The sequence below is a fragment of the Neomonachus schauinslandi genome, chromosome 16 (assembly GCF_002201575.2).
Source record: "Neomonachus schauinslandi chromosome 16, ASM220157v2, whole genome shotgun sequence".
NCBI classification, from domain to species: domain Eukaryota; kingdom Metazoa; phylum Chordata; class Mammalia; order Carnivora; family Phocidae; genus Neomonachus; species Neomonachus schauinslandi.
Genome location: NC_058418.1, coordinates 3,683,846 through 3,703,901, shown reverse-complemented (window position 1 = coordinate 3,703,901; position 20,056 = coordinate 3,683,846). Strand labels below are relative to the sequence as shown.

The window sequence follows — 20,056 nt, the reverse complement described above, 5'->3', positions numbered from 1 at the left end:
CCCCCCCCCCCCCCCCCCCCCCGCCGTACCCCGTGCCTGCCACTCTCCGGGACTCTCTCCTCCTCCCCACGCCCACTCTTCTCTTTGGCTCTCCCACCCGGCCACAGCTACTGGAGAATAAATTTGGGATGCTGATGCTGAAGTGTTTGGATGTTTTCTTCTAAGCTTGCAGAATGAAGGGGGTGTGGAGGTGGGACAGTGACTGTACACGGAAACACACACCCAGAGGCTGGGGGCAGGGCGACAGAGAGGGGGGGAAGCACAGAGACCCACAAAGTGGGGAGAAGGTACCCACAGCGCCAGAGGGAAAGAGCAGAGCCGGGCGTGGGGGGAGGCACGAGCGCCGCGGAGAGGAGCGAAGTGGGCACGTGCACAAGGACGTAGAGATGGACACGCAGACCGCTGGGAGTGTCAGGTAGAGACTCCCCGGCGCAGAGACCCAGGCACGCACCTACTCACCCAGAGCCATACAGAAGCTCACAGACCCACACTGAGACCCAGAGACTGGGGCGGGGGTGGGGGCAGTCCTGAGAGGGGAGATGAAAGGCAAACCTCCTAGGGAGAGACCTGGAGAAGTGATCCCTGGGAGACCCCACGACAGAGAAACCAAGCAAGCAGAGCCCGTGAGCTTAAGAGTTAGCCAGAGAGGCAGGAGACAGGCCGACGCGCCGTCCGGGCCTCTTTGCCTTGACCCACTTGCGGGGGAGGGGGGCGGGGGTGGAAAAAACAGTCCCAACAGACTACAGTTCCCAGCAGACACCGCGGTGGACCCTCCCCCCAAGTGCGGCCCCTCACCGCCAGGGCTGATGGAAAATGTAGTCCCGGACCCGGGGAGGCCAGTTGAATGGTGTGCCTATGTCTGTGTGTTTGGAGGGGACTGAGCCCCAAAGCTTCGCAGGCTCCCTCGGGGAGCCCCGGTGTCTCTTCGTCTCTGCAGGCTCTTGGGTTTCCGGGACTCGGTCCAGTTGGATGCTGGGGCTCCCCTTGGCTCCCTCAGCACCGGGGCGGTACCCCCATGCTCTGCCCGCGGCCCCCAGCCCCAGCTCCGACCCTCGGCGGGCGGCCTGCCCCTTTAAGAGTGGCCCCGCTGACATCACGGCGGGTGGGGGGGGGGGCTGGCCCGGCTCCCGGCTCCGCGGCGGCTGCAGGACCCGGCTCCGCTCTGCGCCCGCCTGCTGCTTTGGGGACCCCGGCCCGGGACGCCCCCTCCCGCCTCCTCCAGCTGCCCAGACCCCAGGCTCCGCCCCAGGCCTGGCCAGAGCCCCAGTCCTTATCAGGGGAGCCCCAGGATCGCCCCTGCTCTCTCTCCTTCTCAGGGTCTCTCTCTCCTTCTGTCTCTCTCTCTATCTCTTTCCCTAGCTCAAGGTGTCTGGGTCTCAGCCTCTCTCAGCCCAGGGCCTGTGAGCGTTTCCCTGTCTCTCTGTCTCTCTGACCTGTCCACTTCCAGAGCCCCAGAATCTCTGAGCCCGAGGGCAGCGGGGGTCTTAGACCTGATCTCTGCCTCTTCTTTTCTCCCTCTCTCTCTTTTAGGCCACCTCTGTGTTTCCCCCAGTCTCCAGACCTGCGAGTCTCAGAATTTCTCAGCCTCGAGGTCTCGGTGGGACTCTAGATCCTCGGCTCTGCCTCTCTGCCTCTCTGTGTGCCCCTGCCCCTCTCGGGCTCTCTGCCTCTGTTTCTATTCTCCTTCCCTCCCTGCCTCCCCCATTCTCAAGGCCCATCTCCCTCTCTCCCTGCAGCCTCCTCCTCCCTCCCTCCCCGCCCCTCCCCTCCTCCGCAGTAGCCAATGAGCGGCCGCCGGTCCCAGCTCCCGGCGCCGTCCGCCGAGTGAGGCCGCGGGCGCGGGGGGTGGGGGGTGGGAGGCCGGGAGGGGGCCGGGACGCCGGGCTCCGGGGCGGGGGCGGGGGGCGCGGGCACCGGCGACCCCGGTGGCGGCGGCGGCGGCCGGGGGAAGCCGCGGGGCCGGTCATGCGGCTGCGGGGCCCGCGGCCCGGAGCGTGCGCCCAGCCCTGAGCGAGGTGAGCGCGAGGGGAGGGTCCTGGAAGGAGTGGGGGCTCCCCTTGAGGTGGCTGGGAGCCGGGGGTTGGGGCTGAGAGGGACCTGAGTGGCCCCGGGGTGTGGGATTCTGGCGGTCAGGACGCCCGAGTTCGGGAGGCAATGAGGGGTGGGGGGACATTGGGCCTAGGGAATCAGGTAGGACGGGGTCCTAGGGTCCTGGAGTGGGGCAACTATACTCTTAATGTCCGAGTCTTAGAGACCGTGAGCCCTGAGGAGGGTGCAGGCCAGGTCCTTGAGGGAGGCGGTCCTGGAGGAAGGGGGGAGGGCCCGGGCCCGGTAAGAGCAGGATGTGTCTGAGAAGGGGTCCCCAGAAACGGGGAATACGTTCCTGAAGAGACTGGAGGGAGACGGAGTTTGGACTTGGGGCTTGGAGAACGGGACCCCTGGGATCCGAATGCCTGAATCCAGGAGAGACTGCGATAGATAAAGAAGGAAAAGAAGGTGGCTCCAGGCCTGGGGGAGGGTCCCAAAGGAGGAAGGGTTGGAGGAAAATGAGGAGATCTGGGCGGGCCATTTGGAGTGAGGCGGAATCGGAGCAAAGGAGGGGGTTTCAAAGGGGAAGTGAGAAAGGTGTCAATGGGCAAGGTCCCAGCTGTCCTAGGAGTCCTAGGAGCCTTGGTGGGGGTGTGGGGGGAGCTGAGGTCAGCTACCTGGACTCAGGCAATCAGAGTGACTGGGTTTTTGATGCTTGTTTCTGAGCTGAGCGGGCTGGAACAGGAGCCGGCTGCTGGCGGTCAAGGCTTGGGACGGGGGATGGGAGGAAGAGCTGGTCAGAGCTCTGCCAGACTCGGATCCCTGACTCCTCCAGGAGGCTGGGGGTGGGGCCTGGTGGGATGGGGGCTCTGCATGCTGAGATGTGTGTTGGGGGGGGGCTGATGAAAGTTGTCTGACTCCAAGATCGTCACTGGCATGGGGCAGAGTTTCAAGGCTCCAAGAATTCCTATTAGAGAAAAACGGGTCTTAAGTCTTGGCTGCATTGTTGGGGAGTGTTTAGGAGTCTTAACCTTCATAGATAAAAAAGATGATGGGGATCGCTGGTATTTCGCTGATATTCAGGGATATAGATGTCTTTGGCTGAGGAAGGATGGGGATCCCAAGTTGAGTCCCCCAGATCATGGGATTGTGTAGTTTAGGGAAAAGTTAAGGGCGGGGGGGGGGGGCAAGGGTGGTAGATAAGAGATTAGGAACTCTCTAGTTAGAATCTCTAGATCTCTGACTGGAATCTGGAAGGGCACAGCTATGAACTGGTGATCTCTTGTTTTGAGGGCCTGGTGTTAGAGGGGTCAGAGTTCCAGACTAGATGTTGAAGAGGGTCTGTAAATGGGAGTCCTAGCGTGGAAGTTGAAGTCCAGAATCTCTGGTAAGGAATTTGGGGATCTTGTGATGGCCCATGAGGGGGATGGGGATCCTGGGCTTCCTGATTTGGAATTTTAGTGTTCAGAGCACTGATCCCTAGGTTCAAGGATGGTCTAGGATACTCTGGTTCGGGTGCTGAGTTGCAGGGGAAGGGGGGTCCCAGATCATGGTTTTGACATTCTGGAGTCTCTAGCCAAAATCCAGGCTCCAAGTCTCGGGATCCCAGTGTTCTGGATCCAGCAGTCTGAGATGGAGTCCCAGCATCCTAGGTTCAGGGGCCTGCCCGGATCTGGGATGGGGGGAATTAGGGTTCTGGAACCTGAGATCTGAGTCGTGAGCCGCGATCTCAGATTGGGGAACCAAATTGAGGTCATGGCACAGGATCAAAGTTAGAAGGTCATGGGTCATGGTCCTGGTGTTAGAATTGGGTATTAAAGGTCAAGATAAGAGTCCAAGGATTTAAACTTAGGTTTAGACCTCTGCTCGGGTCTTGATTAGTGGGTCCTTGGTTAGTAGGACCCTTAGTTAGGGTTCTGGTTAGTGACCTACTTGGGGGATTTCTGGTAATTATTTAGCAGGGTCCAAAAGAAAGGGGTCAGGGTACCAGGAGTCAGGATTGGGGGAATATGCCTGGTTCTAGTGTTTTGTTTTGGTTTTTTAAAGATTTTATTTTTATTTTTTGACAGAGCGACACAGCGAGAGAGGGAACACAAGCAGGGGGAGAGGGAGAGAGAGAAGCAGGCTTCCCGCTGAGCAGAGAGCCCAATGCGGGGCTTGTTCCCAGGACACTGGGATCATGACCTGAGCCGAAGGCAGACGCTTAAACGACTGAGCCACCCAGACACCCCTGGTTCTAGTGTTGAAATGTCTGATCCATGTAATAGTTTCTGAGTCCAGGCTCAAGGTTAAGGATTCTGGTGAGGGCTGGTGTCTAGGATTAAGGTCTCTGGTTAGGGCATAAGGTTAGGGTTGGAGGGCCTGGTTCTGGCATTGAGAATATAGATGTTGAGTTTCTAGTCAGCGTTATGATATTTGGGACCCAGGTCCAGGCACATGGTTGGAGCTAAGGTTCAATCTCTGGATCTGGGGATAAGATCTGAAATCTTATCCTGGGGTCAGGGATCTGGTGTGGTGGGTCTCTCATCAGGATCCAGAGTCAGAACACAAGTGTCAGGTTTGGGAAGTCCAGTCCTGGGGTTGAGGGTCAACAGTTGATGTCACTGGTTCAAATGCAGAAATGGGGTCATGGGTTAGGGCACAGAGGTCAGATTTGAGAAGTTTCAGTCTAAGAAATGGTGTCTCTGGCTTGGGATCGGTGTCCCAGGTGGCTGCCTGGGGTTGGGGACTCTAGCTAGTCCCCTCAGGGCTCTCCAAGGCAGCAGCTTCGCGTGTCTCAGGCCCCGCAGGGCGCCCCCCGCCGCTGAGGATGAGTCACTGCAGCAGCCGCGCCCTGACCCTGCTGAGCAGCGTGTTTGGGGCGTGTGGCCTGCTGCTCGTGGGCATCGCGGTCAGCACTGATTACTGGCTGTACATGGAGGAGGGAACGGTCCTGCCGCAGAACCAGACCACGGAGGTCAAGATGGCACTGCACGCCGGCCTCTGGCGAGTCTGCTTCTTCGCAGGTACAGACCCCACGTGCCCTCCATTCAACTGTCTCTGCCTTGCCTGGGACCCGAGGGTCCTTATCCACAGTTCCATCCCTGGGGTTCCAGAAATCCAGAAACGGATCCTGTTTCTTTCCTGGAGAGACAAATTTCTACCTGGAGACCCGATTTCTAGCCCTGTATTTCCTGGATCTAAGAGCCCCCCATGCCAAGTCCCTAATCCCTGGAGAGTCCACTCTTAGAAGCAAGAGTCTAGCATCGGAGCTTGTCTCCTGCACAGTTCCAGTGTTGAATGGGCAGAATAAAAAATCCACCCCGCCCCCGCAGAGACCACAGAGACCTTCCTCCTTGGAATCCCCCCCGCAATCCTCTTTAGGGATTAAGGAGTCCTCGCCTACGGCCCCCACCCTACCCCTTTGGGACCCCAGGGTTCCAGCCCTGTCGTCCATCCATGGGTCTCCAGGGAAGCTTGGAAGAGGAACTCCCAGACCTCCTGTGCATCCCCTTCTTGACCCGCTAAGAATAATATAGACAGTAACCCCTGGATTCAGCCTCACATACCCATCCCGGGGTCTCCCCACTGTGCCACCTGCCCCTCACTGCCTCTCCAGCGCTCAGGAGCCCCTCATCCAGCTTTGCCTTCGTATCTTACCCCCAGGCAGGGAGAAGGGTCGCTGCGTGGCCTCGGAGTATTTCCTTGAACCGGAGATCAACTTGGTGACGGAGAACACGGAGAATATTCTGAGTGAGGGGGAAGCAGGGGGCCTAGACAAAGCGGGGGCGAGTCCTGGGAGAAAGGGCAGCACCAGGAAAGGGGTGGGGTGGAGGAGAAGGAGTGGGGGCTTGAAAGAAGGCAGTGGTTGGGTGAAGAGGAGGAGCCAGGTTGATGGGGCGGGGCCTGGGCAGTGGGTGGAGTCCATGGGAACAGGGTGGGGTCATACTCAAGGGGTGTGGCCTGGGTGAAGGGGTGGGGTCAGCAATGGAAGTATCAGGAAGGGGAGGAGCTACATAAAGGGGCGGGGCCGGTGCAGGAGGAGAAGCCAGGGGAATGGGGAGATGTCACCCCTCGCAGAGTCCCCCTCACCCCTTGTCTCTCCCTTTACCTTTCCCTCAGAGACGGTGCGCACGGCCACCCCGTTCCCCATGGTCAGTCTCTTCCTAGTGTTCACGGCCTTCGTCATCAGTAACATCGGCCACATCCGTCCACAGAGGACCATTCTGGCCTTCGTTTCTGGCATCTTCTTCATCCTATCGGGTGAGCCCAACGAAAAGACTTAGGGCCTGGGGACTATTTTCGGTTCCAGGAATCTGCGGTCCCTCCTCCACTAAGAAAGCCGCTTCCTTGCTGTGTGATCCTGGAGGGGTTGCCCAACCTCTCTGAGCCCCACTTTGTGGAATGGAGATAGCAAGCACCCATTTCACAGCTTGTCGGGAGGACCCAATCATAGCGAGTGTTTATTAGGTGCTGATTAGGTGCTGGGCTCTGTTCTGATACTTCCCACAACCCTGTGAGGGAAATGCTATTAATAGTCCCATTGTATGGATACAGAAACAGATGCTCAGGGAGCTGAAGTCATTGCTCAGGTCCACACAACCAGGGAGACACAGAGCTGGGACTCAGACGCTTGCCGTTCACCTCCAGAGGCTGAGTTTTTTCACCACCCCTGATATTTTAGCAGTTCACATATTTCAGGGCTTTTTATTTCCTGTGCAACATTTGATTTGAAAAATTTTCAAACAGAAAAGTGGGAAGAATTTTGGAGTGAGCATCCATGTGCCCACCACTTAGAGTCAACCATTACCCCATTACTAGCCTGGCTTTGTCCTGTATCTGTCCATCTGTCTGTATTCCTGCCCATCCATCAGTCCACCTTATTATTATCGCCTTACACAGTTCAGTGGGAGTTGTAGGTGTCCATACACTTTACCCTGAATATGTCACCTTGCATGTCATTAGCTACATTGCATTATTTGTCTTTGTTTTTTGTTTTTTTCTTTTGAGATACGAGGCTCTTGTGCATGAGCGATCTCACACCCTTCCCATAACATCTCTGCTGCAGAGTTATTATTAGCACTCACTTGATAAAATGGGGGCACCGAGGCCCACAGTTGTGCAGGGAGTTGCCCAAGACACCAGCCTGAACTGGAGCCGGGGGACCAAGTGTCCTGAGCTCCAGAGCAGAGTTCTTTCTCAGGTGTCACCCCCCTCCAATGTCAGCACCGTCTGGTCCAATTCAGTCCCTCTCGGCTCAGGTCAGGCCAGGCCAACCCGGCCCTAACACATTTAACTCATCCATCTGGTCCAGCTCACCCCAGTCCATTCTGACTCCATTCGAATTAATTGAGCATCGTTTCAGTAAATGTGCAGTAGGCAAGAATCCCCCACATTCCAGGCTGAATAGAAACAACCTGGCCTTAGAACAATAGGGTTTCAGGACCATGGAGAGCCCATGCGGTTCAGGCGAAGAAAGAACTCCGTTCGGGTCCTTTTCATTCAGTTGATACTTTATGAACAAACCCCGTTTATGGCTCATTTCCATTCTGTCCCCTGGGGCCTGCACCCAGATCCCTCTTTAGAGTTGGCTCCGCAAAGAGTTGAAGATGGATCTTTGACTATCCCCAGTCTCATCCCTGCTCCTCACCCAGCTAAACGTCCCCCGTGCCTCCAACCTAACCTGATGAGACCTTCTCCAGAGAAACCAGGGTGCAGCCTCCCTGTTAACTTGAATCGTGGCGTGTGGAGCTGGACACAGAGCTGAAATAAGACCCATACAATATCACCATCCCGGAGTGTCAGAGCAGAAAGGTCTTACCATTTTTCTTTTCTTTTTTTAATTTTATTTATTTATTTGACAGAGAGAGAGAGTGAGAGCACAAGCCAGGAGACAGAGGGAGAGGGAGAAGCAGGCTCCTCGCTGAGCAGGGAGCCCGACATGGGGCTCGATCACAGGACTCTGGGATCATGACCTGAGCTGAAGGCAGCCGCTTAACCAACTGAGCCACCCAGGCACACTGGTCTTATCATTTTTCATATGGAAAAATAGTGGCCTAGAGAGAGAGGAAGTGGGACAAGGGTAGGAAGCATGGAGACTCTAATTCAATCCACCCAAAACACTAGAAGGAAGATCCCATTTTTGCTGTTCACAGAAGGGGCAACATAGCTCAGTGGTAGAGGGCGGTTGGCCCAGAGGGTGTTCTCATCCCAAAACCCACACTCACGCTCCTGCGATGTCCCAGGACCCGATTTCCCAGGGTCAGGCTGAGGATCAATGGTGCTGTCAGGGCTGGAGGTCGGGCCTCCGATGTAACAGAGAAATTTGGGGGGACTGAACCCCGCTTCCTGAAGCCCTTCCTCGAGTTCATGTCATAGACTATGGCCTGTGTGCCCCACTTCAAGGAGTCTGTCATGTGCTTTCAAGGTTGTGGGGTGAGGTGACTGACAGTTCGTGCTGCTGTGAACCTAGAAAGACTGGGTGCGAATTCTTCGCCTGAACCGCATGGGCTCTCCATGGTCCTGAAACCCTATTGTTCTAAGGCCAGGTTGTTTCTATTCAGCCTGGAATGTAGGGGATTCTTGCCTACTGCACAATCCTGAAACAGAGGTGGGGTGAAGGGGGAGAGGGAGTGGGAGTTGGATGACAGAGAAAGGAAGGGGGAAAGGAGTTGTCGAGAGGACAAATCCTGGTCAAGTGTTGGCAAACCTGTGTAGGGCCGAATAGTAAATGTTTCAGGCTTTGTGAGCCATAGGATTGTAATACCAAAGGAAGCAGAGGTGAGGCGATGGGCATGGCTGTGTGCCAGTGATCCTACCTAGGGCCCTGAAATTTGAATTCCATGTAATTTTCACGAGCCATGAAATATTCTTCTTTCATTTTGTCCCCCACCCCAACCCCCTACACCTTTTACAGATGTAAAAACCATGCTTAGCTCGAAAACCATGCAAAACCAGGTGCTGGGACACTTGGTAGGTTGCTGACCCCTGATCTCCATCATAGATGTGAAGGGCCGACCCAGTGCCTGGTAAACATGTACATATGTGCATCCACAGTGGTGGTGATAGCAGCAACCAAATAATCAAGAGACATGGTTGGGGGAAGTTCTAAGCGCTTTACGTAAATTAAGGTATTTCTTTTTCTTGACCTACTAAGGCAGATATCATTGTTATTGTCATTCTCTAGCTGAGGAAACGGAAGCGCCTAGAGGTTAAGTTGCTCCATAGTGGAAGCAGGATGCCCACCAGGCCTTCGCCGTGACATTATATTGCCCCACGACAATTAAAAATCACCAAAAAATGGGGCTCCTGGTTGGCTCAATCAGTAGAGCATGCAACTCTTGATCTCGGGGTCATGAGTTTGAGCCCCACATTGGGCGTAGAGATTGCTTAAAAAAGTAGGATAAATAAAAAATAAAAAGTTTTTAAAAATCATAAAGATGAGGGCACTGCACTGGGTGGCTCAGTCGGTTGAGCATCCAACTCTTGATCTCAGCTCAGGTCTTGATCTCAGGGTCGTGAGTTCAAGCCCCGCATTGGGCTCCATGCTGGGCATGGGGCCTACTTAAAAAAAATCATAAAAATGAAGGAGATTTAGGGGCGCCTGGGTGGCTCAGTTGGTTGGGCGACTGCCTTCGGCTCAGGTCATGATCCTGGAGTCCCGGGATCGAGTCCCACATCGGGCTCCCTGCTCGGCGGGGGGTCTGCTTCTCCCTCTCCCGCTCCCCCCTCTTGTGCTCTGTCTCTAAAATAAATAAATAAAATCTTTAAAAAAAATGAAGGAGATTTAAAAGGAGAGGGAAAGATGACAGTACCAGTATCTTAGATCTGGGAACAGGACAATCTAGTCCAACTAGTTCCTGTTCCCAAGACTTAGAGAGAGAGACAGGAGTTGCCTGAGGGCTGGCGAATAGTGGCTTTGGCATTCAGTTCTGGAGAAAGCAGTGGGAGGGCTGGGGCAGAGGAGGGACAGGGTCACCTGGGTGTTAAGCATCCTTCAGGGGTAGACTAGCAGGAAAGAAACAGGAAATGGGCAAACCAAGGAGGAAGCTTATGCAGTGCTCTGGGCAAGAGCAGCTGGGGCTTGAGCTGGGGCTGGGGTTGGAAAGATAAAGGCAAGTGCATGGCTTTGACAGAGAAGGATATCGACAGAAGAATCAATGGAACCAGATGACTGGCTGGATATGGTTGGTGAGAGAAGCAGGGAGGAAGCTGGAATGACATTGACTTTCTTTTTCCAGGTCGTAAGAAGCATGCTTCCCATGCAAAGCCCATACTAACCCCTGACCCTCAACATGTTCTATGCATCTGCTCCTTCATTTGCTCATCAAGCATTTACACAGACACCCTATATTGCCAAGCCCAGCACTGAGCACTGAAGATGTGGCTGAATCCTAGGTGAGAGCTCACATTCAGTCAAATACAAAACAGCCCCAATTACCCATCAATCAAAACTACACACCTGCTTCAATCCCTTCCATGCTCAATGGATTCCCATTGCACATAGAGTACATCCAAACTCTCCATGCTAGCTTACAAGGTTTTCCAGGATTTAGCTAATGCTCAGATCTCTGACCTCATTTCCTAACCCACTAACACTCTCTCCATTGCTTACAACCTCAGCCACACTGTCCTCTCCTATTCCTTAAAAATGCTCATCTCAGTCCCACACGAGGACTTTACATTCATTAACCCTCCGTGCTTGGAAGTCTCTTCCTCCTGATACTCAAAGAGCTCGAACTTTCTCTCTTCAGACTTTCTTTCTCTGACAACAGTATGTAATGTTGCCATGCCCCCGCTATACCATCACTTTGCATGCTTTATATTTGATTCATAGCTATTGTCATCTTACACGTTTTCCGTCTCCTACTAGAATGTAAACTCCTAAATACGTGGACCTTTACAGGCATGCTCCCATTTGTGTCCACAGAGCCTAGATGAGTTGCTGGTACAAAGTACACATTGAAGTATTTGTATAAGAGAGAAATGATAAGGACAATTTAGGGCATTCTGGAAAAGGGGATGATGCATTAACTTGGCACAGTAGGGTGGTGGGGAGGGGGGGAATGACCTGGGAGGGCTTCCAAGAGGAGGTGACATCTGAGTAGATGAAGCTGAAAGGGTGAGGGAGAATTTTTCAAGTGAAGAAAGAATAGTGCCTTGTATGGAGGTGGAAGTCACAGCACGTGTTAATGCCCTAGAAAGCATGAAGACCGGTAGACTGGTGTGCAGCTCTCCATGGTCCTGAAACCCTATTGTTCTAAGGCTGGGTTGTTTCTACTCAGCCTAGGATGTAGGTGATTCTTGCCTACTGCACAATCCTGAAACAGAGGTGGGGTGAGGGGGAAGAGGGAGTGGGAGTTGGATTACAGAGAAAGGAAGGGGAAAGGAGGGAGAAAAAGGGCGAAAGAAGATTATTTTTGGAGAACCAGAGTCATTATAAAATGTCCAGGCAGTAGAAAGAATGGCAAGAATAACTTACCTTTTGCAATTGTTTTCACATGATTTTCAATTACTGAACATACACACACACACACACACACACACACACACACACAAAGCAAAAAAGAACAGCAAAAGATTCTTTCTCTTTGGAAATATTTATTTCCTTATCAACACTTGCTCCTGACTCACCTTACAGAGAATGTTTGTTACTTAGAACTATAATGTGAAACATAGAACTTAAGGTGTGTTTGGGTGGTTAGCAGGAATCAGATCACAGAGTCTGGAATGTCAGACTGAAGAATGAAAACCTTCTCTGGACAGTAGGGAGCCAAGAAAGAGATCTTTTTTTTTTTTTTTAAGATTTTATTTATTTATTTGACAGAGAGAGAGACAGCAAGAGAGGGAACACAAGCAGGGAGAGTGGGAGAGGGAGAAGCAGACTCCCCGCCGAGCAGGGAACCCGATATAGGGCTCAATCCCAGAACCCTGGGATCATGACCTGAGCCGAAGGCAGACGCTGAACTGACTGAATCACCCAGGCACCCCCAAAGGAAGAATTTTGCTGAGAGAAGGATAGACTTTATATGGGTTTTAGAAAGAACCAGGATCTAGAGCAGGGGGACAAGGATTTAGGGGTAATGGTAAAAGCATAGACAATAAGCCTTAACTAGGTCAGAGGACTTGTGGTTGCAAGAAGGGGTTTTGATTTATGAGAGATGCAGGAAGTAAAATGGATTTGACCTGATGACTGAGCATCTTTGCTGGATGAAAGAGAGAGAGTAAAATCAAGAGGATTCCCCTGCATTGGACTAGGGTACCTGAGTGAGTGTGGATTGTGGGATTCCTCTGCTATCTCTTTTCTTTAAACTTGCTCATCTTTCTAGACCTATCTGAGATGCTTTTCCACCATGTGACACTTTGTGGGCCCTCTCTTCTTGAATATCAAAATTATGGAATACTAGAAATTGAAAGTGCTATGGAAGTTCAGAGAAAGGGAAGGTTGATTCTTAGAGGAATGGTGGGATTTATTGTGGGTTCAAAAAGGGGAAGCAACTAACGAGCTTTTCTAGAAGCTCCAGTTGCTTGCCAAGTACACTTACCCATTCAGCTGGTGTTTATTATGTGCTGGATCTTGTGCTAGGTGGTAGGGGTGCAAGAGGGAACAAGGTAAGTTAGTTCCAAGTATCCTGGTGGGGAGAGTGATGGGGGGCATTATTTTATCTCAATCACTCCAGTTTTTTCACGAAAACTTTAAAATTGATAGAACAGTCTAACGAGCACTGGAATACCTTCGTCCACCTAAATCCTGCATTTTGCTGATGTTTTTGCCATATTCTCTCTCCCTCTCTCTTTCTCTCTCTCTCCCTCCACACATACTTTTTTGGGTCTTTACCATTTCAAAATAAGTCACAGGCATCATGATATTTCATCTGCAAACACTGTAGTATGCATCTCTGAAGAGGAAGGACATTCGTCTCCTACCAAGAAATTTTACAGTAATTCCATAGCATAATTTATTCCATTTGTAGACTGTCCCATTGTTTCAAGAATGCCTTTTATAGCTCCCCCCCCAAAAAAACTGGGATTCAGTCTTGGTTCACACACAGCATTTAGTTCATGTCTCTTTTACTCCAGACTAGTTCCCCCACTATTTTTTTTTTACAACACTGACTTCTAAAATGAATTTCATTACAAAAATATAGAAGGAATAGTATAAATAAATGAAATCGCATGTATCCTTCCCTCAGTTTCAGTAGTTATCAACATATGGCGAATCTTTTTTTAGTCTCACTGCCGTATCTCCCTTCTGCACTTCAGTACATTATTTTAAGGCAGACTCAGCCATTAAATCATTTTATGCACAAATATTTCAGTATATCCCTGAGAAATAAGTACTTTGTTATTTAACATAGCCATGGCGCCCAAACATATCATTAATATCATTTAATATCCAGTTAGTGTTCAACTTCCCCGCTTGTCTCATAAATAAATGCTTTTTTACAGTTAGTTTGTTGCAAATCAAGATTCAAATTCCACTTGTGCATTTAGCTGATAGATCTCGGAAGCCTCTTTTAATCTATAATAGTCTCTCTCCTATTTCTTCCTTACCATTTATTTGTTGAAGAAATCTGGTCATTTGTCTCGTAGAATGCCTACACCCCTGAGTTTTCTCACTGTGTTCTCTCTCCCGTCGTGGTTTAATGTGCTCATTCATGCCTGTGTTTTCCTATAAAACTGTTGTTTATCTGATCCAGACTTGTGGGGTTTTTTTTGTTGTTGTTGTTGTTGTTTTGGTTTTGTGTTTGTTGTGGGGTTTTTTTTTTTTTGGCAAAAAATATTTCATAGATAGGGGGTGCTGTTTACATCCTACCGCATTGCATCCAGAGACATAAGATCTCCCCGTTGGCTCTCTTCTTGAGATGTTAAGGATGATCACTGGTTCGGGTATTACCAGCTTGGCCCATATCACTGTCCTTTTGAAGACTGGAGGCCAGGGTATCGTGTAGAATGCCCCACATCCTAGGTTAGTTTGACTGTTTTCCCATGCCATCATTTGATGATTTGCTCCTATTTCCTCATGTTCTCTGTAACCCGGAAGTTCTGTCTAGACTAGAGGTTTTATTAGATTCGGGTTAAACAGGTTTGGCAAGCAGATGCAGAGCTGGTGCCTGTTCTTTATATCCCAGCCCTTCAGTGGCAAATACTGTCCGGTTGTTGGTTGTTCGCACTGGGAGGGGAACAAACTTTGAACCCTTGATAAAGGCGGTGATCATCAGGGCTGTTCATTGAAATTGTACATTTTCCTCTTTCCAATTAATAAGTAATTTGCAGGGTAATACTTTGGTAACTTGGGGAGGTAAAACCCTCCCCTATTTTATTGAAATTTGGGGGAAAAAAATCTAAACCTACAGAAAAGTTGCAAAAATAACACAGTGAACTCTCACATACCCTTCATCTGGACCAATACACACACACACACACCTGTGTGTGTGTATTGTATCTAGATGTTTATAAATATAAATATGTGAACCACTTGAACATAAGTTGCAAACACCTCACCCCTAAATATTTCAGCAAGTATCACCTAAAAACAAGTGCATTCCCTTTTCTAAACACAGTAAAATAATCAAATTCAGGAAGTTTAACATTTATACAGTATTATAGCTAAAGCACAGTCCATATTCAAATTTCACCGATTGTCCCAGGACTGTCTTTTATCGTCATTTTCCCCCCATTCAGTATCCAATCTAGGATCACACTTCGTATGTCTTTGTCCTGTCTCCTTTGTTGCCTTTTATCTTTTATATAGTACCTGTGCCTTTTTAAAAAAGAAATATCTTTCATGTTGACTTTTTTTTGAAGAGAGCAGCCAGGCATCTAGTAGAATGCCCACGGTTTTCTTAGGAATGGATTCAGGTTACACATTTTCAGCAGGAACCCTACGTAAATGGAGTAGTGGTAGGCTCACATCAGGAGGTAATGGTGTCCGTCTGCCCTGTTATTGGTGATGTTAGTTTTAGTCACTTGCTTGAGATGGTGTGTTGGGTTCCTTTATGATAAAGGAAGTTTTTAAAAATCCTCTTTATGAATTAATAGATATTCCAGGGGGAGATTCTGTCGTGCAGTGATTTAATGGCCACTGATGATGCTGGCCGAAATCCTAATATTACTCGTAGGGTTGCAAAATGGGGTTTTCTAAATCTGCTGTTCCATCTACAGGTATACCACCGAAAAGAAGAATTTTCTCTATTCTTTTATTATTTGTTCATTTTTTTAAAAATATATCAGTATGGGTTCACATTTTTTAAAATTCAGCATGTTATATGCCATTTCTTTTTTTTTTTTTTAGGATTTTATTTATTTATTTGTCGGTGGCGGGGGTGGGAAGTGGCAGAGGGAGAGAGAGAAGCAGCTCCCTGCTGAGCAAGGAGCCTGATGCAGGACTCGATCCCAGGACCCTGGGAACATGACCTGAGCTGAAGGCAGACATTTAACAACCACCCAGGTGCCCTATTGATTTATTTTAGAGAGAGTGTGGTGCACATGTGAGCATCCCCACTGGGTGGGACGGGCAGAGGGAGAGGGAGAGAAGCAGACTCCCCACTGAGCATGGAGCCCACCCCGGGGGGTTCAATCCCCATGACCCTGAGATGATGACCTGAGCTGAAATCAAGAGTCAGCCACCTACCCAGGTGCCCCAATATATGCCATTACCTCTATTATTCATTTTGATGTTCAAATTGTCCCTAGTTGGACTATCAGGGACCCCCTTCAAACTAGTCCCTGCATCCTCTTCTGACGTGTCCCTCTCATTTTTTGAGTTTTTCCTTCCTTTGGCACAAGTGCACTTTTACTGCCTCTCCCCCAGGCTTCAAATGAGCTATTTCTTCTCGAAGCCCTAACTTCTTATTTAGTGGGGGATGATATTAGAGACCAAAATTTCGGTGCTAGGTGGGCTCATTGCTACACTGTCTCTAGGATGTTTCAGGACACAAATTGGGGAATTACGTGCTTGTAAAACAGGAGGTTTTTACTAACATCTGGGGTCTTCTTCATCTTACCCCATTCTGATCTGTGTCTTCCTTTTTTCGGCACCAGAATCCAGCTCCCTAAATATCAGTATATTTGCAGATTTGCTCAGCCCTACACTGCTTAAGACCTGCTACCTCTAAACCATTTCCCCAGAAAGGTACTAAGGTTCAAGATTTCTTTGCAGATCTTTTGTCTTTAGAGTGAAATATATAATCAAAGTACTGTATTTGAAAGTTGCTTAGAATACTACTTTTACCCCCTCCCGTGGTTGTATCATTCATTTGATATAAAGTTAGCTTCATTTATTTTTGTTTGTATTCAACTTTAGGTTTTTTCCCCCATCCTTGTTGATTTTAGCTTTCAAATATATAAAATATTAACATTCTTCCAAGGGTCCAAATCACGCAAAAATACGTACTCAGAGGAGGGCCACTTCCTTCCTGTTCTCACTTACCTCCTGTAGGTGATCAACCTCATTTGTTGGTTTTCCTTACTGTGTCTCTTTTTGCAAAAATCAGCAGATGCATATATGTGTTTTATTTATTTAGTTAGTTTTGCTTAAAAGCTAGCATCCTGTATACTGTTTTGTGCATTACTTTTTTTTTTTAACTGAGTGATAGCATCTGGAACTATCATTGCACTCCGCTCCAGTTCACAGAGAACTTCCTCGTTCTCACTTCACAATGGCACAGTACTCTACTCTGTGATGTTTGACAGTTTATCCCACTAATCCTCTGTGTAAGTGCATGTAGGTCGTTTCTAGGATTTTGCAGTTATGGGTAATGAGGTGAATTAGCATGCCTCTGTGTGCTTTTGTGTGGTTGGACAGATAGCTGCAGGGTAAGTTCTTACGAGTGAGATTGTGGAGTTAAAGGACAGATACATGTGTGGTTTTGCTAGATATGGCCAGATTCCCCTCCACTCGGGCTGGGCCATTTTGCATTCCCACCAGCAACACGTAAGAGCTTCTGTTTCCCCGGCCTCACCAGAAGAGTATGTTGTGAAGCTTTTTAACTTTTGATGACCTGATGGATGAGAAAGGACATCTCTTCACAGTTTCCATCAACATTTTTCTTATTCTAAGTAAAGGAGCATTTTTTAAAAAGATGTATTTATTTATTTGGGGGGAGGTTTGTGGAGGGAGTAAGTGGAGGGAGAGAGAGAGAATCCTCAAGCAGACTCCCTGCTGAGCGTGGAGCCCTACATGGGGCTCGATCCCAGGACCCTGAGATCATGACCTGAGCCAAAATCAAGAGTCAGCCATTTAACCGACTGAGCCACCCGGGTGCCCCCACGTTTTTCTTTTTAAACAAGGAGCTCAAAGAAGGCCTTTCTAAAGAAGTGACAAGGGAGGGGAGATGTAAATGAAGTGAAAGAGAGACGTGGACAAATCTGGAGGAAGAGCAATACAGTTGGGGGGAACAGCAAGAGCAAAGGCCCTGAGGCAGAAATCAGCTTGATGTGTTCAAGGAAGCGTGAGGAAGTCGTGTGATCTAAGTAGAGGGAACAAGGAGAAACTGTCCAGGGATGAGGCCAGTGGGGCGCAGGCCGCATAGGCATTGCAGTCCAGGGTCAGGAAAGTTTTTCTGTAAAAGGCCTGTTAATGAACATTTTCGGCTTTCCTGGCTGTACAGTTTCTGCCACAATTGTTTTACCTTGCGACTGCAGGCGGAGGCTACGCGGAAGCGAAGGGTTGTGGCTGGGTGCCAGCAACATTTTATTTATAGACCCTGACATGAGGAATCCGTATACTTTTTAAACTGAGATGTTACAATTCACAAAACATAAAGTTCACATAATTCGGGGGTTTGAGTATATTTGCAAGGTTGTGCGACCATCCCCATTACCTGGTTTCGCAACATTTTCATCATCCCAGCAAGAAACCTCATACCCTTTAACGACAGCCAGTGGGAATCTCCCCTCCACCCCGCTCCTTGGCAACCACTAATCCACTTTCTCTCTCTATGGATTTGCCTATTTTCGACATGGCATATAAATGGAATCATACAGTATGTATCTGCCGTCTTTCTTTTGCTTATTTTCCAAGTTCATCCATGTGGCAGTGTAAATCAGTATTTCATTCCTTTTTTTGGCTGAATAATATTCCTTTATACGGCTATACCACATTTTGTTTATCCATTTAGTTGATAGACACTTGGGTTGTTTCCACTTTTCGGCTATTATGAAGAATGCTGCTACAAACATTCATGCAAAGTTTTTGTGCGAACATATGTTTCCTATTCTCTTGGGTAGAGATACCTAGCAGTGGAATCACTGGGTCATGTGGTGATTCTATCTTTAACACTTTGAGGAACTGCCAAATGAAATTCATATACTTTTCTACATGCCACAAAATATCATTCTTCTTTCGATTTTTTTTTTCAACAATTTGATCGTGTAAAAGCCATTCTTAGCTAGTAGACCCTACAAAAACAGGAGGTGGGCTGGATGGAGCTCATGGGCCGCCGTTGGCTGAACCCTGTTGTAGGCAATGGAAGGAATTTAGATTTATTTTGGGTGTGATGGGCATGCAAATGTTTATCTGGGGGAAGATGCTGATAGGGATGACTTGGATGGATTTAGGGCAGGGGACCCTATAACCTCCCTAAGCCACACTTGGCATGGCTGCTCTTTAAAAGACGTCCAGCTTGAGGACGTGATATCTGACTCTAGAGATTTCTCAAACCAGACACCTCCTCCCCACCTTCTCCATGTGCCTCTATTCCCTCAACTGTCAGTGTTGATAAAGGTAGTACCTCTGTGGAAGGACCATGGGTAGGGTTCAATAAGTTAATACATGTACAACACTGAGAACGGTGCCTGGCACAGGGCAAGACCTATATAAGCAGTTGCTATTGTTTTATTAATATTATTATTGATTTGTTGCTATGATTCACACAGTCTCAACTCCGGCCTCATCCTCTTCCCCCTGGAATGTCGCAACTAGTCTCTCCCTCCAGTCTCTTCCCAGAACCAACCGTCCTGCAAGGGTTCTTCTGACACTCCTATCTGACCCTGTCCTTCCTCTGCTCCAGACCTTCCATGGCTCCCTAATGCCCTTGGCATCGATGCCAAGCTCCTCAGCTTGGCATTTGAGGCCCATCATGGCCGTGTCTCTGCCCCTTTCTCTGGCCTCATATTTTGTGGCTGTGGCCCATGTTTTGGCTATTTGGATGGATCAGTTCGGTGCTCCCTCTCCTTTGGCCACGCTGTTCCCTCTGCCTGGAGTGGTATAACTGTACTCTTCTCCCCGGGCCTCATCCTTTAGGACTTGGACAAAGGCCCTTCTTCCAGGAAGCTTTCCTTGACTTCCCCTGCCCCTCCCCCGGTCCCTGCCCCTCCCCTAGGTGGGTTGGTGCCTCTTCTGGACCCACAGAACTCTTGCTACTACCTCCTTGCTGCGCATGTCACCGTGTATGTGACTATCCACCAATGTCCATATTCGCCTTCCCCAATTGCAGTGTGAACTCCTGGACGGGAGATTAGGGGAGGGGGAAGGGGAAGTTCATTCATCTCTGGGACCCCTGCAGCCAGCCAAGGCCCAGCACACAAGGGGCTTCAAAAAATGGAATTTAGTTCAGGGCAGAGCAGGGAGGAAAGGGGAGGGGATGGCAGTGAGATGGGAGAGGGGTCCACTGCTAACGGACCAAGGGCACCCTCTGCTCCTCAGGCCTCTCCTTGGTGGTGGGCTTGGTTCTCTACATTTCCAGCATCAATGACGAGGTCATGAACAGGCCCAGCAGCTCTGAGCAGTATTTCCACTACCGCTATGGGTGGTCTTTTGCCTTCGCTGCTTCCTCCTTCCTACTCAAAGAGGTGATGTCTGTGGGGCCCAGACGTGAATGGGGAGGGGTCTGCGGGGACCTCATTCCTGGGTCCAGGACGAAGAGGAAACTGGGGGTGTAGACTCTGGATTTAAAAGGGAGGTGGTGGCCGAGGGCCTAACCCCTGGGACCTGGAGGAGGGGTCTAACAGCTCCCAACTTCTGGGGTCCTGGTGGGGGGAGGGGCTGGGGGCCTGGACTCCTGGGTCTGAGGGAGGAGGGGGTTGGGGGCCTGGACTCCTGGGTCTG

The 20,056-nt window shown here is 49.7% G+C and overlaps 1 protein-coding gene across 1 annotated transcript in view; it reads left to right on the top strand.

Moving 5' to 3' along the window:
* The first annotated feature begins 2,006 nt into the window (after positions 1-2,006).
* CACNG7 (calcium voltage-gated channel auxiliary subunit gamma 7) overlaps positions 2,007-20,056 on the top strand; it is an 18,916-nt gene continuing 866 nt past the window's right edge. The window contains exons 1-5 of the mRNA XM_021682255.1: positions 2,007-2,015; positions 4,809-5,033; positions 5,674-5,760; positions 6,130-6,270; positions 19,655-19,800. Coding sequence (XP_021537930.1) covers positions 4,838-5,033; positions 5,674-5,760; positions 6,130-6,270; positions 19,655-19,800 — 570 coding nt within the window. The 5' untranslated portion in view covers positions 2,007-2,015; positions 4,809-4,837. The remainder of the gene's footprint in view (positions 2,016-4,808; positions 5,034-5,673; positions 5,761-6,129; positions 6,271-19,654; positions 19,801-20,056) is intronic.